A 23,964-nucleotide genomic window follows, 5' to 3' on the forward strand; every position below is an offset into this window, starting at 1 on the left:
ACCAAGGTTCATGCATTTCATGAATCAACAGCGGTTAATGGCTTAATAAAGCAGGATTATCACAACAGTAAAAATGTCCCTGTTTTCTGCACAATTACCACCCTCGCCTCCCACTTAGTTTTTTTTTTTTTTAAATAGATGGCGCCTCTACTCTGTTTACAGAGCACATCAAACCTCATCTGATTATGTGATTTGCTTTTCCCACCAGCAGTTCCACACACTGTGAGGTGGCACCTAGGAAAGTAGAAGCTGCAAAATAGGAACACAATTCACCGGAGGAGTAAGAGAACATCAAGTTCTTTGCAGGGCTTGAATTGGAAAAACAGAGGCCAGATTCTCAGCTGATCAAAATGGGTGCTGCTCCACTGAAGTCAAAGTGCTGATAGGCCCCCACCTCTAGACTTCCATCAGCATGAAGTCCTTCCTCACTCACACCCCTGCATCATGACGGACATCCAAATCCTGCCTATTTCCAGCCACAATTGGTCTGGAGATTTACCCCCTTCCAGTCTCCAACTGAACGTCTCTCCCAATGATGTGAGAAAGTGTCATTTTGTCTCTCCTGAAACAGTGGGGGGCTGATGCACCAGAGGTATGAGGGCAGGTATTATTTTAAACACCTTCCTAGCAAGGGTTTCAGAAAGATAGAGCAGATTTAAATTTGCAGCCTGGGCTCCATAGGAGCCCCATGAGCTGGGAATAGCTGGGAAATGTGTTGCATCATTATATCCCCTGGCACCCTAGTCATAGCCCTCTCCCCGGCCAGAACGACCCATAATCAATCAATACATAGACAGACAGAATTCATGTATACATGATGTGTATATGCACATGCACACATATCATCCTAAGCACTGAGTTGACCAACTATCTGGAAAATGCCAAAGATTTAAGAGCAGAAGTGAACAGAGTATATAAATATTGTTTTGTTTTGGCTGTTTTGTCAAAGTTTACTGTCTGAGTGGTACCATATTTTTTAAAACCTAGAGAAATCACTGAAGTCAACAGCAGATTAACTGTAAATACATTTTTTGAACTTAATTTGTGCTGGTTTCATCAGTGTTATATACTGTTATTGGAGAAAATAGTTCTTATCTGACCCCAATGAGTCTAGCACAACTCTTAATTCTGTTAGCACTGGCACAGCAATTCAGTAACCTAAACAAATGTTTTCTTCCATGCAACCTAAATGAAAGAGCAAGTGGACAGTATTACAGTTTTCAAGTGTGCTCAAAAACAAAACCCCTCACTGGTTTTTCTAAATAGCATTTTTTTAAACTGATCCATATAAACAAGTATGAGATATTTACAACCATACCATTCTGTCCAGCTAATATAATCAAGTGCTTCTTCCTTCAGAGTACAAAGACAAAGATAAATCAAAAGAGAAAGAAAGATAAAAAGAGAAATAGGAAAAAATATTTCCTTTCTTCTGCTTAGTCACTGACTGTACTTTACAAACCAAGTGATCTGCAGGAGATCCATGTCGATAGGCTCTGCAGAGTAAATCCATGTTGTCAAAAGATTTGGATCTAACTTGCATTCTGTGGGTCAGCCTTTCATATACAGTAGCACCTGACAACATTGTAACCCATACTTATGGCTACGTGCCACTCTTCTAATGACTTGGACTCATTGGGTGAAAGACGTATGTAAACTATAAGAGCTTGCACTAGAAGGCCTCTGCATCCCAGGGAAGAATTTCTCCTGTGGAGTGACAGCCAGCCGTACCAACATCCTTCCATGCAGTTTATACCGTTTGGGAGAGCTCTGGTTTATGTTTGGTGCTTTATAAGAGTCCTGTAGGCAGAGATGCACTGAGTCAAGGCATCATCCAACTGCCTCAGGTACACTGCTCTGCCAGATAGTGCTTTTATTGGCTGCCTGACAGAGGGAAGGTTGCAATTGTTTTCTTACACTGCCCCGGTGCTGAGGCCCTGCATAATCATTTATGCTCTTGGAAATCGCCATAGGGCGTGGGTGGGTTTGCATACAGAACACAGGCCAGTATTTAGGGACCATTTGCAGTGGGAGAGGTCTGGGCAGAAGTGATAGGACCTGTTATGAAAAATCTCTCTAGCTACTCACTCTCCAGACTCCCTGGGTAATATGGTTTATTCTTACAAAGACAAGGTGGGTGAAGTAATCTTTTATTAGAACAACTTCCGTTATTTCTCCTGTGTATAATCAGATTTAGAGCAAGTTAAAGGTTTATCATCTTATTACCTTCAGGGCTAGGTGAAGGCAAACAGAAGAAGCTTTTTTGAAGTAAGTTTCTTTATATTCCACTTCATCATACGTGGCTGCAGATAATGGGCTCCTGCCAAGTGTCACTGTGCTGTGAAGCTGCTGTTTTATCACTCATTATTTCAAGTGGGAATTTATATTCATTGAATGCCTCTTGTTGTTTATTTAGCACAGCATCAACTGTGCTGCCATAAAGAGAGTAGATCTGGAAGGTGAGTCTGAGAACCAGACACTCCAATGGGAAAACAGTGGGTCTGAACTCCCTAAAATAAGCAGTTGAATCAACTGGTTGTAGACAATGTTATTGTCTATAAATATGTCAAACAAGGTCTTTTATAAAAGCTTGTAATGTCCTGCACTTGATGGTTATTAGGAGCTATGTATACAGGTTATAGTTATGAACGTATGCATGGATATATATGTAAAACATTGTAATTTTAACTTTTACTCCTGACAAAATTCTGTGCCCGCATATTTCTGTGCCCCCCTGCGCAGAAAAATACAAAAGAAATTTGCAGGGGGACACACGCCTCTTCCCTGGCAGCGCAGGCAGTGCATCTGTTCCAGCGTGCCTGGAGCAGCCTCAGAGACGCAAATCACTGCGGGGGGGAGAGGGTCTGGGCATGCATGCCTGCGGGGGAGATGTTGATCACCATCAGGGAATGGGGCTGGGCGTGTGCCTGCCAACAAGCAAGAGAGACTCTGTCCCTCTTGCTTGCTACTGCGGCTGGCTGGGGGCTTGGAGGGGTAGGTCTTGTTATTATGCACGAGGAAGGCTCTTTCCCTGACGCAGAAATGTAGCAGCCTGCCTGCTTGTTAATTGATCTGATTCTCTGAGGCAGAAATGTAGCAGCCTGCCTGCGTAGTAACATTGTTAATGTTCCTGTTGTTAGTTAACTGTTCCCACTGTCAGTCAACTCCCCCAGGAGCATAAAACCTGTAAAAGTTTTAAGGCCCCTACATTGCCAGAGTGATATAAAGCCTTATAAATGACAGTAAGGGAATCAGCTAGGAAGATCTATGTGCTTTCTCAATTTTTTCCTGTGCCAAAGTGGCACAATGGGGTTAGATTACAGCTCAGGATTTATTTTACTTACTCGTTTAAAAAAAAAAAGACTTTATGGACAAATAAAACATTTACCAAGCAGTCAATAAAATTGTCAGGACAATCAGAAGCAAGCACTTCCCAAAGAATCCAGGTCCAGGACAATGAGACTTTTATAAGTGAAAGTCTGAGCTATTTAAAATCACATTTTTCCTTTTTTGTTTTTTTTTTTGGGCTGTTTGGTGTTCTGTAATATAATTTAAATGAAAATCCAGGATAATAAGTGGAATGCAAAGTATTAGTTACCAAGTGTTTGTAACTTAACTTTCATGCCTTTAGAACATGCTGAATAGTTATTGAAACTGGTGTTATTATACCGCATTATTCTGACAAATAAAATAAGCAGAATTTTGCAGAATTTTTAATTTTTTGGTGCAAAATCCCCCCCGGAAGTAATCTTTAGTGAAACTACAGCATCACTTCACAGCAATGTGATGAGGCAATCAGGCAGAGCAAGCATCTTCCAGACCAGGTGTTTACGTGACACTGGCGACAAGCACATAGCATTGTCCAGTCAGGAAGAGACAATGGTGGACCATTAAAGTTAATGGGAAAACACTGAAACAACTTAAAATGGAAAAGAAAACCCCAGTCTGGAATCCCCGCCCTGCTCTGCATAACCATGAATTACCATAGACTGAGAAAAAGGGGAAAAAATGCAAACACTTTTAAAAGGGAAGGGGTTTTTTAAGTAAAGGCTATCCAGAAACTGAGGGCCAGGCATCTAAGTGGGGTGCTGTCCATGAAGCACTGGATCCCTTCTAGGAGAGAGGGCCTGCTGGGAAACTCTACAGAGGCAATTGGTAACTTGTTTTAGAAAAGGGAATTTAGCTAATATAGAAGTGTAAAGCCTGAGATTGTGTCTTTATGTTTATTTTCTGTGTAAACTATGTTTGCTTTTCTATTGTATTTCATCATTGCATCTATGAATTTTCTATTAATACATTTTTGTTTATTTTTAGCTCAAGCAGGTATCTGTTGTGCAAACTGTGTGGAGTGTGTGTGTGTGTGTGTGTGTGTGCTAAAAGTGAACTAATAATTGAGGGCAGATTTCACGCCTTCAGGAGTGATGAACCAGAGGGGAAAAGTCTGGTAGTTAAGAACTCAGGGAGATGGATTTTGGGGGGGATTTGGGACCACAAGAGATTGCTGAGGTCACCCTGCAATAAGAAACTAAGCTGGTGGAAGCTAGGGTGAGACCTTATGCTTGTAGGCTGACCATTGGTGTCAGAGCGCTGAACCAGAACAGCGTAGCATTAAGACATCCAAAGTTGAAAGGCAGGCGGTACAGAACCCCTTATTGGTCTGGGTGAGCCCCAAAATGGCACAGAGGGTGGGCACTTTCATGGTGGTTTTATTACTTACAATTTGAGCTTCTGGACAAGTTCTTCAGTGGGCAAAAATCAACATAGCTCATTGAAGTTAATGGAGTGTGCCAATTTACATCAGCTAAGGATCAGGACCTCTGTGTGAAGCTGTACAAGGATTATCTTCTTGAGATGTCAGTTATTTTTCTGATTAAACTGGTTGAGGGCCAGATGTACCTAGCTGTGACCAATCTGCATGTTGTTATATTTATTCATTAAAGAGAGCCCACTATTATAGTACACTTGTGTGTTGTCTTTCCCCTCACCCTCTCTTATATCTTTCCACCACTGCAGCACCCACTTTACACGTTCCATTCGTCAGGAAAAGTTGCTTGTGAAGCACATACTGTATAAGGCCTGATTCTGCATTTCTTGCATATCCAAAGCTTCAAAGAGATTTTTGTAAGCAAAAAATACTGGATGAGGTCCGTGCATTCTTACTTTGCAAACAATGTGCAATTACCAACCCGATACATTTATATTATAGTATTTATATTATTTTTCTAGTGTCCTATCTTGTCATTCACATACTTGTAGTCCTTGTGACTTGTTTCTTAATTGCCATTTCAGTATAATGCAAATGCCACTTTTGGAGCAATATCACATTACTTTCTGCATTGTATGATATATCCCCAGAGAAGAGAACAAATTAGATATAATTGTGAAACACTTGGGCTGGTTTTCATAGGGAGAAAAAAAAATCAGAATATTTGCTAAATATGGACTGTAAAATACTTTTGCAGTTCAACTGTTTTATGACACCAGTGTAACAGGTGAGATCACAGATTTATATACAGGTTAAACTACATGTACAGAACTTAAATTATTGAATCCACATTAAAACAACAATTTTCACATGCCTGTAGGTATAAGATAATAAGAAAAACAGCAAAATTCCTTATTGTGATTCATTCACATAAATACCTTATGATGATTCATTCGTTTGTCATGAACATTTAAGAACAGAAACATGCACCTCTTACCTTTTGTTTTTGTCCTCTAGCTGCAAGATATAAACCATGTCATCGATAGCATGCAGTTTGGAGCTGCTGTCTCCCCATTTCAACTTTAGGCTCTGAGGGCCTGCTGCAGCACACTCTAACCGAGGAGGTAAGGGTGGTAAGGGCCTGGTTTTTGCTGTAATGAAGTGGCTAAATGGTCCAGCTCCAATTTCATTGACAGCCTGGATCCTGATCCTAAAATAAACAACAAAAATAAAGCAGGTTTAAGTAATGTGCTTTCAGAAGGCACTTTATCTAAAAAGCCCCAAAGGACAAAGCTGTTCTTGGCCTTTAGAGTGAAATCTGGTATAGCATCAATTCAATTGCTCATATGTCCACTCCCAATAGTCTATATCTTGTCTTGGCAAAGTGAAGGGCTCTTTAACCTACCCACTCTTTCCTGCTCTATCACGATCTTCTTTACATCACAGCAGCAGCAGACAATGAGCAATGAACAAAAAGGCTAGATGTGCTATACTCTCCAGCTTAATTTCAGGGCCTTAGGGCCACATTGCAATACCCTTACTCACACAGAACAGTACCTACGCAATGAGCTGTCCAACTATAGTCAATGGGACTGCATGAACAGTAAGGCACTTCTCACCGTGAATAAGAGCATCCCAATCTACTTAGATATTCATTTTTGTTACCAATTTAGGGTCATCCTTACTCATGGTGAGTAGTGTGTCACTACGCTAATAGTAACATTTCTTCAGTGGGCTCCTTGCAAAGAGAGAGACTATTCAGTGTGGCAGAATCTGGTACATGGTGATTCTGAAACATGCAACATTGAGACTGAGGTCCTCTTTTTAGTCACAAACACAAACAGCCTGGAGAATTGTTGGGAAGGTTACTGCAAATCTATCATCAGATGGTAACACCTTTTTGTCAATACAGGCCGTGGCCAGATTTGAACCACCAGCTAAGTGGTGAGTGGCTCGACACTCTGGTCCCAAGACACTGTATTATTCTAATGGATATAGCTCTTCCCACAAAGGGAGTTTTGAAAACTGGTATAATCATATCAGAGACCCCAGAATCTGTTTCTCATACTCTGAAAACTACTAAGATTAAGATTTTTCAAACTAAGTGCCAAGAAAAATGTTAGTAGTACGTAGACAGATTATGGGTGTAACTTCCAATATTACATCCCCCTTTGAATTTTATATGCTTAAATATTCATGGTTAAAGATTTATTTAAGAACCAGTCAAGAACCTGGCTCATGGTCTCATTTACCAACAGGGCCGCCCAGAGGATTCAGGGGCAAAGCAATTTTGGGGGCCCCTTCAATAAAAAAAAGTTGCAATACTATAGAATACTATATTCTCGTGGGGGCCCCTGCGGGGCCCAGGGCCTGGGGCAAATTGCCCCCCTGGCTTCCCCCTGTGGGCAGCCCTGTTTACCAATGGACAAAAGCTTACTGAGCCATCTGAATCAAAATAAGTGACACTTGGGAGTAAGAGGAAGACAAATCAGCTATATAGTCGTACGGTTTTCTTCTGGGAATGTTCTAGTGATTGGGTTAGGCTTCTGAACCCTATTGTTCCACCAGAGTAATGGCTCCTGGCTTCTATTACCATTTCAATCATTTGCTTCTCTGTGCCTTGGTTTAATAATTTGTGCAATGGGGATAAAACTTTCTCCTTCGATTGCAATATGTGAAAGTTCATGTTTGGAAATCCTTGAACTATATAAGCAGTAATACTGGCACAGACAAGCCAGATGTTTGCTTCAAAAATCTGTTAACGTCAAAGAGGAAAGGAGAAAAATCTATGGGGCAAACAAAATAATTATGATTTTACTAAGAATGTCCTAGTTTGGATGGCTGGACAGATGCCACCTGCTTTGGAAATGCTATGCACAGCAGTCTAATCTTCTCATGGGAAAAGATTCTTGACAGGAGATGTTGCTTCTTCTGAGAACTACAAGCCACCAAGAATCCAGTAACTACCAGCAGAAAAACAGTCATTCACAACATTGCCCGTGCCTACTATAAGGGAAGAAGCAGCTATATGGGATCTTTCCACTTGACACAGCCACATACTTAGATTAAGAGGACATGGAAAAAATGTAGTAGTCAAACTTCCAAGGATTTCTTTGCCTTAGAAGGTTTATTTTCTCTCGCATTATAAAATGCAAGAGGGAAATCATATTCAATAAATGTAGGGAAAAAATCATTAACAAATACATCAGTAAAGAGAAAGTCTTGTCTGCAGAGCATGCCGATGCAATACCTCCACACACGTAACATATTGCATTAATGCAGTGATTTATACAAGGGGCAGAGCATTGCTGTACAGCCCTTGAGAAGCCTGAGAGGGAGTGTATGATTTAGGGAGTCATGCTCTCTCTCCTACTCTGCCTACTATTCCAGGGAGGAAGTAAACTGTGAAAGAATACCCATCTCAGCGTATGTTCCCCAGCACACTAGTGTCCCAGGGCGCACTGGTGACTCCAGCCATCTCCTCTCCTGTTACTGCCCACCACTGTGAGACGCAGATGAAGTGGCTCTGCAGAGTTCACTTGCCCCTGTGCACAGGAAACAGTAGATTAAGGGGGCACCTTATGCCTCCTCTACTACCTATCATGCAGGAAGGGCCCTGCTCAAGTTCAAAATACTTTTGCTTTGGAAAAACCTCCCACACAAATCCTCACAATGCTCCCTTAGGCAAGTATTAACATCTCCATTTTACAGAGGGCAATTCAGACACAAAAGGGTAAATGACTTGACAAAGGTCATGAGGTCACAAAAGGAGCCAAAGCAGAGCTAGGATTAGAACTCAGTACTTCCTGGCTCTCTGAGCTGTGCTTTATCCACTGTCTCTTCCTTGACAGTCTTGTGCTTTTCCATAAACACTTTGGTTCCAATATTCTAATTCTGTACTTGGAAGAAAAGCCTACTGAGCAGCTAGCTTTGGCTGGAAGAATTTATTTCAAATATTTATTCCTACTAAAGAATTAATAGTCTGTCCCTCTTTCCATATACCCACATAACGTGCACTGACTTCAGTAGAAGTTATGCACATTCTTAAGGGTAGCATAGACTTTTTAAATGAATATTATAAAGCAGGGGTCGGCAACCTATGGCACGTGAGCCGATTTTTAATGGCACGCTGGAGCCTGCCGGGACTCCAGCATGCCATTAAAAATCCTGCCCAGCCCGGGCCGCTCTCCTCTACCCTCCGCTCCCCCCCGCGGGGGCAGGGAGCAGCAGCATAGCCGTGCGCACGAGGTGGGCAAATGACCCAACTATCCCAGCATGGCAAGCCGCGGGGTCTGCGCTCGTGGGCCGGAGCGCTGCAAGCTGCCGGCCCCTCCCCTGGAGCTCTGCCGTCGTGCGCGCAGCGCTCTGGGGGTAGGGGCTGTGCGCTCTCGCAGGGCAGTGTTTGGCTCCACAGGGAAGGAAAGACGCTCCCCGCTCACCCAGAGCCCTGCCGCCGCACGCAGAGCTCTGGGGGCTGAGGTTGCGCGCTCCCGCAGGGCAGCTTATCAGGCTCTGCGTGGAGCCTCATGGTAAGGAGTCCGGGGCCGGGGGGACTGGATAAGGGATGGGCGTGGGGGCAGTCAGGGGACAGGGTGGGTTGGATGGGGGGGGTCTCTGGAGGGGGCAGTCAGGGAGCAGGCGGGGTTGGATGGGGCATGGGAGTCCCGGGGTCTGTCAGGGGGTGGATAGGGGGCAGGACAGTCAGGGGGCAGGGAGCAAGGAGGGTCCTGGGGGGGGCAGTTAGGGTGGGGGGTCTCTGGCGGGGGGGTCAGGGGACAAGGAGCTGGGGGGTTGGGAGTTCTTAAAAGGGCAGTCACCCAGCCCTCTCCCCTGAGCCCTGACCCCCCCCACACACACCCTGCCCTCTGCCCTGAGCCCCACACACACCCCAGACCCCTGCCCTGAGCCCTGTACCTCCCTCATACACACCCAGCCCTCTGCTTGACTCCTTCATCCCACCCCCACAACTCTAGCCCTGACTCTGGCACCCCCATACATCCCCAGCCCCCCCTCTACCCTGACACCTGCACCGCCCCATATCCCCAGCCCCCCCACACCCCATGCACCCGCCACATCCCCACCCCCACCCGGAGCACCAAACGGGAGCTCTGCACACCCCCCCCCACATTCCCATCTGCACCCTTTGCATCAAATGGGAGCTGCCCAGGTAAGTGCCCCACACCCAAACCTCCTGCCCCAACCCTGAGCCCCCTTCCTCATTTTAGCTCCTGGCCCGACCCTTCACCCCCAGCCCTGTGCTCAGTGCACTGCCACCCTCAGCTCAGTGCAGAGAGAGGAAGAGAATGGCCAGAACCAGGGAGAAGGTAGGTACTCACTGTATGTGGGGAGGGCCGGGACCCCAGACTGGCAGCGGGCTGTGTGGATCCGGCAGTCAGGATCCTGGCTGGCAGGAGCCGGCGGATGGAACCCCTGAGCGGCAGTGAGCTGAGCCGCTTAGTCCACTGCCGGTCTGGGGTCCTGGCCGCTGGCCCCACACAGCCCGCTGCTGGTCTGGGGTTCTGGCTGCTGGACCCTTGCCAGCCGGGGCCCTGGCCGCAGGCCCCACTCAGCCCGCTGCCGGCCTAGGTGAACAGAACCCCAGACCAGCAGCGGGCTAAGCGGGCCGGTGGCGTAAGATCAACATTTTTAATTTCATTTTAAATGAAGCTTCTTAAACATTTTGAAAACCTTATTTATTTTACAATACAACACTAGTTTAGTTATATAATATATAGACTTGTAGAGAGAGACCTTCTAAAAAACATTAAAATGTATTACCGGCACGCGAAACCTTAAATTAGAGTGAATAAATGAAGACTCGGCACACCGCTTCTGAAAGGTTGCTGACCCCTGTTATAAAGTATACTGAAAATGTTGAAATGCACCATTCTCCCATGCGGCATTGAAAGTAGAATTACTCAGATAAAAATAACATCTTTGACTGTAAAAAGAAATCACTTTCTGCCCTCAGAACGCTGGAATGCTCATTGGCCTCATCCAGATTTGTGTGTGTTCTGTACAGGTCAGGCCTCAGAGCCTTTTCCTATACAGTACAATATTTCTTGGAGGTGGCAATGTGTTTAGAGATCAAGTATTTGGAATTCACTTTCATCTTTATTGCCTCTCACTTGATTGTTCTAAATTAGAACTAACTGTTGCATGCTCTTTATTTCACTGTCTTCCTTTCCTGTTTTTAACTCTGTCCTGTGCTGAAATAAATGTTCCATTTTGTAAACCTTTAAGGGGAGGTCAAGAGAGAAGCCAGGAAGATGTACCAGAAGAATGTTGGTTTCCAAATCACGTTTGTCATTCACTGCTTTAAAAATGCGTGGTTTCTGATTATGTTGCTTTTTAAGATGCATTTCTTTAAAAGTCGCTTTTTTGAATGCTCTAATTTCAACTTAAGACAATTTAGTATTAGGAAGTGAAAAAGTGTAGATGTCATTTTATTTCCATTTCTTTCCACCCTATTTTCTAGACTACAGTTTAAATTAAGAGGCCACATACTGTATACTAGGTCTTTACATTTAAAGTCCTATATCACAGAAACAGCATGATTTATTGAATGGACTGAACATTGAACTAAGAACCAGGAATTCATAATACTATTTCCAGTTCTGTCACTAATTTGCCTTTGAGTTATTTTACCTCTCAGCATTTAGTTGCTCTGCAAAATGGGTATGATACTACTTACCTACCATACAACAGTGTTTTGAGGATTAGTCAGATAACGTTAGTTTTCAATGTGCTAAGTAGTAGCATTATAGTGATCGTCAAGATTTCTTACAGACTAGGGTTACCATACGTCCTCTTTTTCCCGGACATGTCCGGCTTTTCGGCAGTCAAACCCCCGTCTGGGGGGAATTGCCAAAAAGCCGAACATGTCCGGGAAAATGGCGTCTCTGCTCCTCCCCGACTCTTCGGCTCTGTTTAAGAGCCGGGCTGCCCGAGCACTACCGGCTTTGGGCAGCCCTCGTGCCTCGGGACCCTGCCCCGCCGGAGCCCGGGCGGGGGGCGCAGGGTCCGGAGGCCTAGGGGCTGCCCAAAGCCCGAGCGCTACCGGTTTCACGGTTTGCCGGGCAGCCTCCAGACCCTGCGCCCCCGGCTGGGCGCTTTCCCTCCCGGGCTCCAGCTGCGCTGGGGAAGCGCCGGCTGGGGGCGCAGGGTCTGGGGGCTGCCCGGCAAACCCTGAAGCCGGTAGCACTGGGGCAGCCCTTTCCCCCTGGCTGGGAGTGGGAGGGGGCGGAGTTAGGGTGGGGAAGGGGCGGAGTTGGGGTGGGGCTATGGGTGGGGAAATGGGCGGGGCCATGGCCCATGGAGGGTCCTCTTTTTTTATTTATGAGATATGGGAACCCTATTACAGACCAAACCAGTGCAAGTAAGGAGTGTTTCTTTATTTCTTAAGATTCTGATCTCTGTTACACGAGTGTAAATCAGAAATAACTCTACTGAAGAGAATGGAATTACACTAATTTAAAACCTTTGAGATCAGAACCAGGCCTTAAAACTCAATTTCATTTTCGCAAGCTACTTTCATAGATTCACAAATAAGTGTTCTGCATTTGATGATGCAATGGAGGTAACTAACAAATACAAAAACTATGGTATGATTAAGACAAAGCAGGTCAAAAAAGCTAAAGAAAAAAGAAGCATAGACATTGAAACAGACTGACTACTTTACTGGTATTATGAGAGGCATAATTAATGCAGACTTTTTTCTTACTTCACATTGTACGCTCATTATTTCAGCTTCAAAAGTCATGTATTAACACGTAATGGCTCTCCAAGGTGAAAATAGGTGGAAATAATTTTCAATTTTCAATAGGAAACTGAGAATTCATCATCTAGTAATGACATATGGACAGTGATACGTGACTAAATTAAGAAATATCAGCTTTTTGCAGGGAGTTTAAAGCAATGAATTAATAAACAGAGGTTCCATTACTTTTACATTTTGCAGTAAATAAACCAAACCTCACCCAAAACAAACCACCTGTCCCCAAATCATTTAAGCTTCAACTATTTCTCCATGACAGTATCACATTTTGAAGAAAGAATTATGAGATTAGCAATTTCATTTAAATGTCATCTTGTATTTCTTAAACCTATTTTTAAAGGATGGAGGTGTGTGCATGTATGTACACAGATATATATACTCCTGAACCAGGAAAATTAGAAGGCTGGTGAAAACTGCAGTCAGCCTTAAATCAAAATAAAAGGCATCTTCCCAAACGTATGCCTCGGAAAAGCAACAACTGGTGGGTTGTTTGAGTCTACCAAATTACAACTTGCCAGGCAAGTCCTCACTGACGCTATCACTTGTAAGTCTTCGCCAAGTTGCTACTGTCAGTGTAATGCTGGGCATATGGGGCTGTGTGTATATCCATCTGTTAATACAGCTGTATATGATGGGCCAGACTGCACTGGCCTTCATGTGGGTGCATATGAGGAAGTGAGACTCAAGGAATATTTACACCAGGGTGACCAGATGTCCTGATTTTATAGGGACAGTCCTGATATTTGGGGAGTTTTCTTATATAGGTGCCTATTACCCCCCCCCTCCCCCCCCCACACACAGTCCCGATTTTTCATACTTGCTATCTGGTCACCCTAATTTACACTCCCTCTCTTTTTCTCTGTGGTACTGTTATTTATTATTTGTATTAAGGTAGCGCCTAGAGGCTAAGACCACATTGTGGAAGACACTGTACAAGCACTTAACTACCGTAAGCAAATAACTCATTTTTCAGTTTGGTGGCCGAACTGAAAAATCCCACACCAATTTGGTTAGTTTTGGTTTTTTCCTTGATAAAAAAACAAATAGAAAAACATTTACTCAGGTCAAACGAAAGGGCTAAAATGTCGACATTTTAAAAACATTTCATTTAGAAACAGTTCATTTAAAAAAAATGTAAAAACAATGTTTTAACATTTCTCCTTTTTTTTCCTGCTGAAACTATTTGCTAAATTAGAACCAAATTTGTGAATAGTTTCGGAGTCCTGAAAAATGCATTTTTTCTGTAAAATTTCTATTTACTGAAAAAAATTCGCCCAGCTCTACATATAACAAAGCTGGCCCAAACAGTTTTCACTCTAAGTATAAGACTACAGGCAACAGATACATAAGACAGATAGGGGAGAACAAGGAAACAGTGAAACAATCATTATAAACATCTATGTATGCACACAATTTATTTTTATTTAAGACTTTATATTGAAATACTTGTGTTAAAAAACATTCATAAAGTCACTCTGACCCAGCCTTCAATAGTGATTTGTAAGGTAAGCTTAAAAATGCTGAAACAATGGAGGGTTTTTAAGGGCTACTTTCAAATGAATCAAGCATAATTTTAAAACAAATACTTGGAAAATGGAAATAGTAAATTTGGGGGGACAGTACCTAATGCTTCTAGTCTTGGCATCAGACCTCTCTATCACTTGTATCCATTTTTGTATTTTTCCACTGGCTCTTTTAAACATTAGATTCAGAAAACATCATTTTTCAAACCAGGCAAATTTAGAAACTCTTATAGGACCTTCAATAACCGATCATATTTTAAAATGTTCTTGATCCCGGAAAATAAACACTCTGAAAAGGATGCTATTTTTGGTTTGGTAATGGAATAATTTGTACAGTATTCCATTTGCAAGCTGAAAAATCACTTCTGAAGCATTCTTAAGCAGCCTGACATGAGAAGAGTTTGATATACAAGTTCTCATAAAATTAATGCAATTTACTCATTCTTGTGAAAAGCAATGTCTAATAGCTAGGACAGCAAATATAAACTAGAAAGGAGAAAGATCAGCATGAAAAATAGGACTGATTAATACTATAGCCTAGATTAAGCTGAATTAAATATTTTGTGATAGAATCAGTAGCGTAGCTAGGGGGGTTCAGGGGAAGCAGCCGCTTCCCCTCAGTAAATTTTTCAAAAGTGGCGCCTGCCGGACCGTCACTGGGGTCCTGCAGGCAAGTGGAGGGGGGGGGGGGGCAGCACGGCCGGACTCCGGAGGAGCCATTGGGGGGGCGGGGGCGGGCACGGCCAGAGGAGCCAAGGGGCCGCCGCCTCAGCCATTGCGCCCCATGTGGCCCCAACATCGCAGCCGCCTCCTGCGGCGGCTCAGGGCTCAGCGGCCGAGCACTCTGCAGTTGGCGGGCAGCTTCCTTCTCCCCAGCAGCTTCCTGCTTCCGGGCCGAGGGAAGCAGGAAGCTGCCGGGGAGAGGGGATCTGCCCGCCAGCTGCCCCTCACTCGCCGCGAGCTCCTCCTCTGCAGCACTGCCCGCCGCGGGGCTGGGGCTCTCGCGGGGCTCTGCCCTGCACACGCCTAGCACCCCCGGGGCTGCTCCTGCCTCCCTGGGCTGGCCCCAGATCCCCTCTCCCGGAGGGCTGGGGTCCTGCTGCAGCTTGCGCCCCTCTGCCTCCTCCGCGGGGCAGGCAGCCCCAGAGGGTTGAGGCTGTGCCACCCCTTCCCCAGCTTCCCCCTCCAGGCTCCAGCAGCCCCCACACTGCCCTGCCGGGCCTGTTCAGCCCTCGGCCCCAGCAGGGGGCTAACCTGGGATGGGGTTCGCGCCTGGTGTGCTCTGTGCTTGGGGCAAGGCGGAGATGGAGGAGCGGGCATTCAGCAGCCCCGCTGGCCAGACTACCAGCTCCATGGAGCCGCTGCCGCCTCCTCGAGGCCAAGCGAGGCTGCGGAGACCCAGTGGGACCCCGCGCCCTCCCAGTCAGGGAAGAGACTGAGAGTCCCTCCCCTTCGGCCCGGACGGGAAGGTGAGTGACTGAGCGCGCGTTGGGCACTGGGCCCAAGGCCCAGTGCCCCATCCCCCTGCCCGATGCCCCCCGCAACACATCCCGCCAGGTGCCCCCCAGGACCCGCCAGGCGGATGGCACCAGGTCCTGCCCTCATGCAACCCGCCCCTACTGTGCAGGTGAAGGGGGCGGCCCGGCCCGGGGGGAGCCGCAGCAAAGCCCCGCCTGGAGCTGGTGCAGGAGACCAGCGGGGCTCTTATCCCAGGCTCTGGCATCAGCCTGCAGCGGGGAGTGGAGCCACCCCCCCACCGGCTCGGCTCAGCCCAGCCCCACTCTTAAAGAGACGCGGACTCCACCGCGGCTTGGCCCGGCCCGGGGAGGTGTCAGGCTGTGTGCAGGGGGCTCCCGGGTGCCTGTAGGGCCCTAACAATGGATGGGTCTGGAGGAGCCAGCCAAAGGGGGGGGGGGGGGGGCGTGCGCAGAGCGGCCGGAGGAGGAGCCAAGGGGGGAGACGCCTTTTTTATGTTTGCTCCCCCTGCTCTTAAAACCTGGCTACGCCACTGGATAGAATAAGACATTATTTCTAGTTTGACAGTGGTACCTGTCAGCTCTGTGATCTTGGGGAACCAGGGCACAGTACCCAGCCTGTTGACTCACAAAAGACTTCCCCCTCCACCCCCAGTCTCTGCTTGAACCAAAACTGATCAAAAGAAAGACTTACAAAAAGCAATGAAAAGGCAGTGGGAGACACACCTAAACCCCTGGGATAAGGATGATAGTATTTAGGAAACTCCCCTAGCCTCATTTGCATCGAAGATGGGACAAGGAGGCATCTCCATTAGCATACAGAACAGAGATTCCAAGGCAAGAACCACAGGGAACTCTAGGACCAGGAAAGCAGGGAAGCACTGCATGATGGGGGAATCTCTGTTCCAGATGTTAATGAATCCACACCTGCACACACCCACCTGAGTAGTTATCAGACCAATTCTAGTAATAAATCCTTTATTGTGAGCTCCCTCCAAGGAAAACTGCCCAAAGCCAGGAATGATCAGCTCCCATTGTCTAGTCTGAACAAAACAACTTTGGTACACATAAACAAATCTAATGTTCTCCCTTTAACCATTGTTGTTTCGCTACAAAAACCCCTACCCATGCTCAAGTAAGTGTTCTGATGCCTGGATCCAAAATCTGCATCAGTTCCATTGCGACTTCATTTTCTCCTGACTGATCGTGCTGGGAGCTTTGCCTTTCTCCAGCACTCTGGACCCTCAGCTACCACCACTGCCTGGAAACCCCAATCTATTCAAGCTTCATGGAGTGGTGAGAACCCAGCTCTCTCTCTCTCTAGATATAGCCTTCTGACCCTGACTTGTGTGATCAGTTATAGTTTTGTAAACCCGACTTTTATAATCAAATTTAAGTTAGATTTAATATTATAAGTGTTTTGTTTGTTTGGCTCCCCTATGGTTATTACTTGGCAATAAATAACTTTCATGATTAAACTAGTTGCTTCTCTCTCTCTCTCTCTCTCTCCCCTTCATGGATTTTTTTTTTTTTTGGTTTCCTCATTCGCTCTGCAGCAAGGCTCCTCTGACCTAAGCTAAAAGATCCCTGCAATGCCCCAAAATCCTGTGGGGTTTGCTCATCAAGTGGGTTACTACCAGAATAATTGTAACGTGAAAGTGGAGATAGAGACATGCTGAACCTGGGACATATGCGAGTGGCAGATTGAAAGTGCTGCTTGACCCAGCCTGCTCAGGCGTGCTCTATTCCGGTGCGGGGCCCATGGCATATGAGGGTGACAGCTTGGAGATGCTGCTCGACCCAGCCTACTTGAGTCCAGGGACATATAAGGGGTCAGCTTGGGAGCGCTGATTAACCCGGTTCTCTCAGAGGCGCTCTGTTAATGTGTGTTTGTTCGTCTGATTCTGGGGCTGGAAGAACCCAGCCCTGAGGAACTTAGGTCCTGCAGGTTAGCTCCATTGGGAGGGAACTTGCAGCAGGGAGAAGTACTGCTCCTTATGAGAACACAAGTGACACAAGCAGTACATTGATACAAGTACAGAAACCCTCCCGCCCCCCGGAAGAGTAACACTAATAAATGAGCATATCCCAAAGTAATGGGCAATGCTGGTAACAATAGTGACTAACCTGATCCTTCAGTCCTTAAGAAGGCAAAACTGCATTATTAGACTCAAAATTCTACTTTATCTAAGGTATTAATATGGCCCCCATTGCCTTAGTATCTAAGCACAACACCATATTTAATGCGTTTATCCTCACAACATTCCTGTAAGGCCCCTTATTCCCATTTTACAGCTGGGAAACTGAGGCCAGGATGATTAAGTGACTTTGACAAGGTGACAGAGGAAAGTCTGTAATGGAGGTGTACTTGAACCCAGATCTCCCAAGCTAACACCGGACCATCATTCCCCCCTACGAGCCTGCTTTGGAGCACTGAAATGAATGGGGAGGCTTTATAATTATTTTAGCTGGCGTAGCATGAGGTCTGCAGTCCTTCTTACTCAGGCAAAACTCCATCGTCTTAAAAAGGAAGAAAGAAGCATAATCTATTCAGGACTTTTAGTGGTTAAATACACACACAAAAATTTATAAACATTTGTGAGCTCTGGAATGGAACATTGAGCCCAATTTTACAGGTCCTTATTGGGTAAAACTTCTATTGGTAGTTCAAGGTCAGCTGGACTGAGCCCTTTGCTTCAAAACACACAAATCTCAATCCTCAGAGATATTTTCATATGCATTTCTGTTTTCATTCAGAAAGGTCTTTCCCGTGACATGGTTTACAAATCGCAACTGCTATGTTTTTTTTATATAGATGCTAATAAGTCAAATTTAAAATAAGTTATCCTATTAAAAGAAATACTCAGTAAACAAGTCTGCTAAATTGCTTGGGGGTGTGAAGGGGACAGGAGGGAGGGAGGAATCACAACAGTACAGCATGGTTAATGAGGAAAAATAGAAAGACAAAATATAGGAACAAAGTGTACCTAACAGAAAAATAAAAGATACTTTTAATTATTTTTGGGGAGAAAGTTTTTCACAATTTTCAACTGGAATACCATGGGCTATTTATTCACTTACAGTCTTATCAAATCACACAAAAAACAATTAAAGGAAGTTGACAGAAATTACATCTTTATTTGATAAAAATACTGTTGCAATATGTAATCTCAATTTCTGTAATTGTACTTCAAAAATATACAAGGAGCTGTACTGCAGTAAACGCTCAGAGAAAGTCTAGTAAAGAAACCAAACCATTGGACTTGATGCAGAAATTATGGGTGGAATTCTATGGCCTATGTTATACAAGAGGTCAGAACAGAAGAGTTTAACAACTTTCACTTAATAAAAAGTAAGAGTCCCCTTCTGCAAACCTTTACGTGCTCACGTACTTTGTATCTCCTCTGCAGTCAATGAGATTATTCGTGCATAGTATAAATTAACTGTGTGAGTAAAGATATGCAGGATCAGGCCCTAAATTTGAGGATGAAGATATTTACTTTTTTATTATTACTGTGAATATACATATACACACAAACACACACACACATATACACAGTGATATACACATACACACACAAAGTTGGGAGTATTGAATAGGAATAAGGAACGGATACATTCCCTGTACACAGCATTGGAGAAACCAACACTGGAATACTGTGTCCAGTTCTGATGTCCACACTTCAAAAAGGATGCTGAAAATTGGAAAGGGTTCAGAAGAGAGCTACAAGTATAATTCGAAGAGTGAGAAACCTTTTTGCTGAGAGACTTAAATAGTTCAGTCTCCGTAGCTTATCAAAGACAATATAAAGAGGTAACTTGATTGTGATCTATTCTGTAAGTATCTACGCTGGGAGATTTCAAAATAGGTTTCTTTAATAGCACACAGCCACATAAAATCTAATGACTGGAAGTTGAAGCTAGACAAATTCAAATGGGAAATAAGATGCAACTGAGGGTAATTAATCACTCATGTACCAAGGAATGTGTGTGGTGTATTTTCCATCATTTGAAATCGTTAAATCAAGATTGGATGTCTCTTTCTAAAAGATATGACCTAGCTCAACGAGAAGTTATGGGCTTGATGCAGAAATTACTGGGTGAATTTCTATAGCCTGTGTTATTCAGGAGGTCTGACTGTATAATCATAACAGTCCCTTCTGGAATGAATATATATAAGTCTAAGCAACAAAGGCAAGATCTCAATAACACATAATAGAGAATTAAAAAAAATGCCACTTCTTCTTTAGGTTCAGGGCCTAATTTTGAGAGATAAGGACTATTTCCTTTGAGGTATTGCATGTTCTCAACACTTTGCAGGATCAAACTTGATTGGAAGACAATGTGTTCAACTCTACAATCAATCCCATTTCCTTTTTTAAAATGAAAGCTTAGATACTGGAAAACAACAATATTGAGAGAAAAACTATTTTCAAAGAATCCACAATTTTTTTTGTGCCTACAGATTTAGGGTTTTCTTTGTTAAACCTTAACCAGGCTTTTATTTTTGCTTATGTCAGCAATTATTTCTATTTATCATTTATATCACTTTGAAGTCCAAGTTCCTGATTGCCCTCATTAAATGGCTTAAATATGAGTGCAAAAATGATCAAGGCAATTATTTGTGCCTGCAAAAATGAAGGTCAGCACATGAAATTTTGCTCTAACACTTTAGTACTAATTAACTGAAATGACTGTTTCCATTTTTGTTACAGAAAAGCAGATCCTGGGAGTTGCATTTTGATATTACATATTTTTCCTCTCTAAAGAGCACAAAAATAAGCACATAATATACAACAAGAGCATCTGAAGCATTCCATTGTATGCCCTTGTTTCAGTGACAATGTCAAATTGTGTCATGTTAATTTTAAACAGTCCATTAGTGTGCAGAGTAATCTTGAAATGCACATAGTTGACCATGGGCTTATATAATAAGCCAACAGCATGAACCCTTTCAACAAGTCCATAAACTGGTCCGGAGCCTTGTGACAAACAATTTCCCTTAGTTACAAAGAGCTGCACTGAAGAAGAACACTTCAGCATGTATGGATTTTGCTAGCTACAAGTGAACTCAGAAGCAGTTGAAGCAGACATTAGTATTAAAAAGATGGTGGGCAAATCATTTTGCTAGATCAGTACAATCTTTGTACCAGACAAAGCTGAACCTCCCAAAGTTCTCTGGGGCAGATAGGTAGAGTTAAAGTGCAGCTAGTCACCTGACCAATTTGACTACCAAACATATCCAAAGCATCTAAATTTTGGGACATATTTACAGATCTTTAAGTGGAAGAATCTGTCACACATCCTATCAGATGATCTTCATGCTGTTTACAGTGAAGTGATTTGCATATCTAAGGGTTTTATTTTATTTAAACTATTTTTATACCATCAGCTCAGTGTGCAGACTTACTTGGTAAACTACTGCTGTGCAAAATACGCATTTTTCCAATTTTGGTTCTCGTTAACTAGAGGTTTGCTTTGAGATTCTGGCTTCAAACAAATCCCTGGGTTTAGCAGGCCAATACTCAAACCACTGAGCTATCCCTTCCCCTTTATTCCTGCCACAAATTTCACACAGCTTTACTATAGCCCTATATATCATAAAATAATAATACTTCCAATTCAGAGCAGCTCAAAGGGATTTGTAAATAGCAATTAATTAAACCTAACAACCTTCTTATGTTATGCATAGGTAATATGATGATTGGTGACCTAAAAATATCATAGACAGACTGGATATACACAGATAGTGTGTGAGCGCGCGCGTCTGAGAACATAGATGACAAAAACAAAGAAGGAAAGGGTTAAAAAAAATCCACTAACAATTATTTTAAAATTTTCTTTCTTCAGAGCTATTTTTATTAGCACAATACTACAAACTATGGTCAATGCTGTATGAGCTGCTCCTGCAACTTCGCTTTGGCCCTTTGCTTTCCAAGACAGCTGAGGTATGGTATTTTCTGAAAAGTACAAGATGCCCTGCCATGTATTTCTGCTTCCTGACTCAACACTTACTTCTTGTTGTTCTCATCGTACCATTTTTAGAAGCTTGATCCCACAGCAATCATTGTGACCAGTTAAATAGTTAATGTTTATGGTTTCACTTTTTCATTCAGATCAGAGACAGACTCCTCGGCTAAAATCACATAATTTAATATGGCGCTTTATGAAAAGTAAAGAAGTTAGAATGTAAACTAAGATTCAGGGCATAAATCATAGCACGACCTCAATATAATAATCCTGCTCAGAGGGAGCCAGAACAAGACTTTCAGAGAAAGAACTCCTGTATGATTAGTGAAGACAAACCTAAAGTTTATCTCAACTTTTAGTTCTGATCTCTTTTTCCAGGCTTTGGAGATCAGGACACCTACCTAACAGCAGCTATAGAAGAACAAAACATGAGCTAAAAAAAAGAATCAGAATTTTTAGATGCCCCATTTTCTGTGACCCTGTTATTAAAATTAATGAAAAGTGCTGGCTGATTGTATCGAGTCACTTGGTGCTGATCAAAGCCTTTTATTTGGTTTTAGTTGCTCCTGCATCTGATCTCACATATAATAAGGAGAAAACAAGATGTTTCAGACCAACTAAGGGCAGCACTTAAAAAAATTGAGTAGCAGCTCACAAGACGAACAAAGGTTATATGTGATAATACTGCCTTGAGTGCAGGGGACTGGACTAAAAGAATTCTTGAGATCCCTTCCAGTCCTATGATTCTATGAAGAGGAGAAAGAGCTAAATTTGATTTTTTTTTCCTTTTGATGGCTCCTCTTTTAAAATTTCTAAAGTGAATGTAGTGCCCAGACAACAGAAGCCTCCTCACGCTGTCCTGCTTCTTCTAGGACCACTGGTAGGGGGGAAGAGTAGTTCTGTCTCATGCCTAGTCAATCCTTTAAGACTGCCAAGAAGGTCATAGTTCTGATGAAGAATTTTGTCGGGTTGACATTTGTCCAGCTGGATCTGGACTAAAACTTCCAGCTCATTTGATATAAGCCACTGACGGGTTTTTAAATACTAATAACATTTGGTCATTATCAGTGTTGGCTGGATTTGAACCTGAAAGCGAAAGGTTCCATATCCCAGTAGCAATCCTTGAGCCATCCAGTTGCAGTTTATATTCATGTTTTACATTTCCACAGCCTGGTAGAAATCTAGATGCCACTATACTATTCTCAGTGCTATTGTGTTAAAATTTGAAAAAAAGAGTGGTGCATTCTAGCTAGGCTACACAATGCTTGCATGATTATTCATGAAAAATGACAGTCTGTACTGTGTCTAATTTCTTCAACTGTACAATTACATATCTATTAGAATAACTGTTTTTTTTTAAAAAGAGCTTCCTTGACATGATCAATTCCACTGTGTATTACTATTCGTCTGCTCGTCACTATTTAAGATAATTTAAATTCTAGCAGCAATTAGAAAGACATCATGAAAAGCATGAAAACCAGATTAGTTCAAAGAATGAATACACACTTGGAGAAGCCATTTTAGAATAAAATTTAGAATTTGAGTTGAGCCAATCACTTTTAATCCCAAATTTCATCCTCTTTAGTTATTGTTTTCATATTAAAGAGATGGCAAATATATCTACTCAAAAGAACATACATTAAATCACCATTTTAAACAGTATGCAACTTATTCACCATATAAGAAAATTACTATAGTTAATACCTATAACCACTTAACAGAATATTATTGATTAGAATCTGAAAAATGATACATTGCAATGAACACAGCACTATGTTAGTTAGAAGCGTTGATCATTTCCGATTTCTGGAATGTACATTTGTCAACTGCTCTTGGGACAGTCTCTTTAGAGGACTGAGCTTTCCCCTAACTGGTCTCCCCTCTACTCATCTCAAATTAGCCCAGTCCATCAATTTAGACTCCTTTTAGATTATCAGCCCTTAAATTCCAGGGCTTGTAGTCTTCCTTTGTCTCCCTGTCAGTTTCTTAGAGGCAGGCTGCCACAGGGCACTTGCCCTTCCACTAGCCCAGACCTTTCTGCCTCCCCATCTCTCTGTTTTTCCTTTATTGCTACACGTTTTCCTTATTGGTCCCAGCTGAGGGTGGATGCCTCCATGACTGGACGTTCTGGCAGCTGTGCTAGGGGCTGGTGAGCCTGGTTGCCTGTAAGCCAGGAAGACCCTCCTCTCCCTTCTGCCTGTGTTCAGTATGGGGTTTGTAAACCTCATTAGATTATTATGAATTTTATCTGTCTTGGTCTTGCTATTTGCTTCATAGATTAACTAATATGGTTTCCAAACACATAAGACAAAAACAAGGACAAAGCACATAGAGAAAATAAAGAAGATAAATGGGGGCGGGAAATGGAGACAAAGGAAGATAAAAAAAGTGAACAAAGAGAACATGTCTTCAAACCTGAACTACTCCAATTCACTCCATAAAGACATCATTACACTTTCGCTAGATGTTTAAGGATAGTGACTTTTTTCTTCATGATATATTCTATAAAGATTC

General features: G+C 43.3%; 1 protein-coding gene across 5 annotated transcripts in view; it reads right to left on the bottom strand.

Moving 5' to 3' along the window:
* FNDC3B (fibronectin type III domain containing 3B) overlaps positions 1-23,964 on the bottom strand; it is a 369,204-nt gene that overhangs the window by 30,819 nt on the left and 314,421 nt on the right. For all 5 annotated transcript variants that reach the window (XM_042853768.2, XM_005299260.5, XM_065557752.1 and 2 more), the window contains one exon: positions 5,703-5,915. In XM_042853768.2, coding sequence (XP_042709702.2) covers positions 5,703-5,915 — 213 coding nt within the window. The remainder of the gene's footprint in view (positions 1-5,702; positions 5,916-23,964) is intronic.

Source organism: Chrysemys picta, chromosome 9 (assembly GCF_011386835.1).
Source record: "Chrysemys picta bellii isolate R12L10 chromosome 9, ASM1138683v2, whole genome shotgun sequence".
In the NCBI taxonomy this organism is placed as follows: Eukaryota; Metazoa; Chordata; order Testudines; family Emydidae; genus Chrysemys; species Chrysemys picta.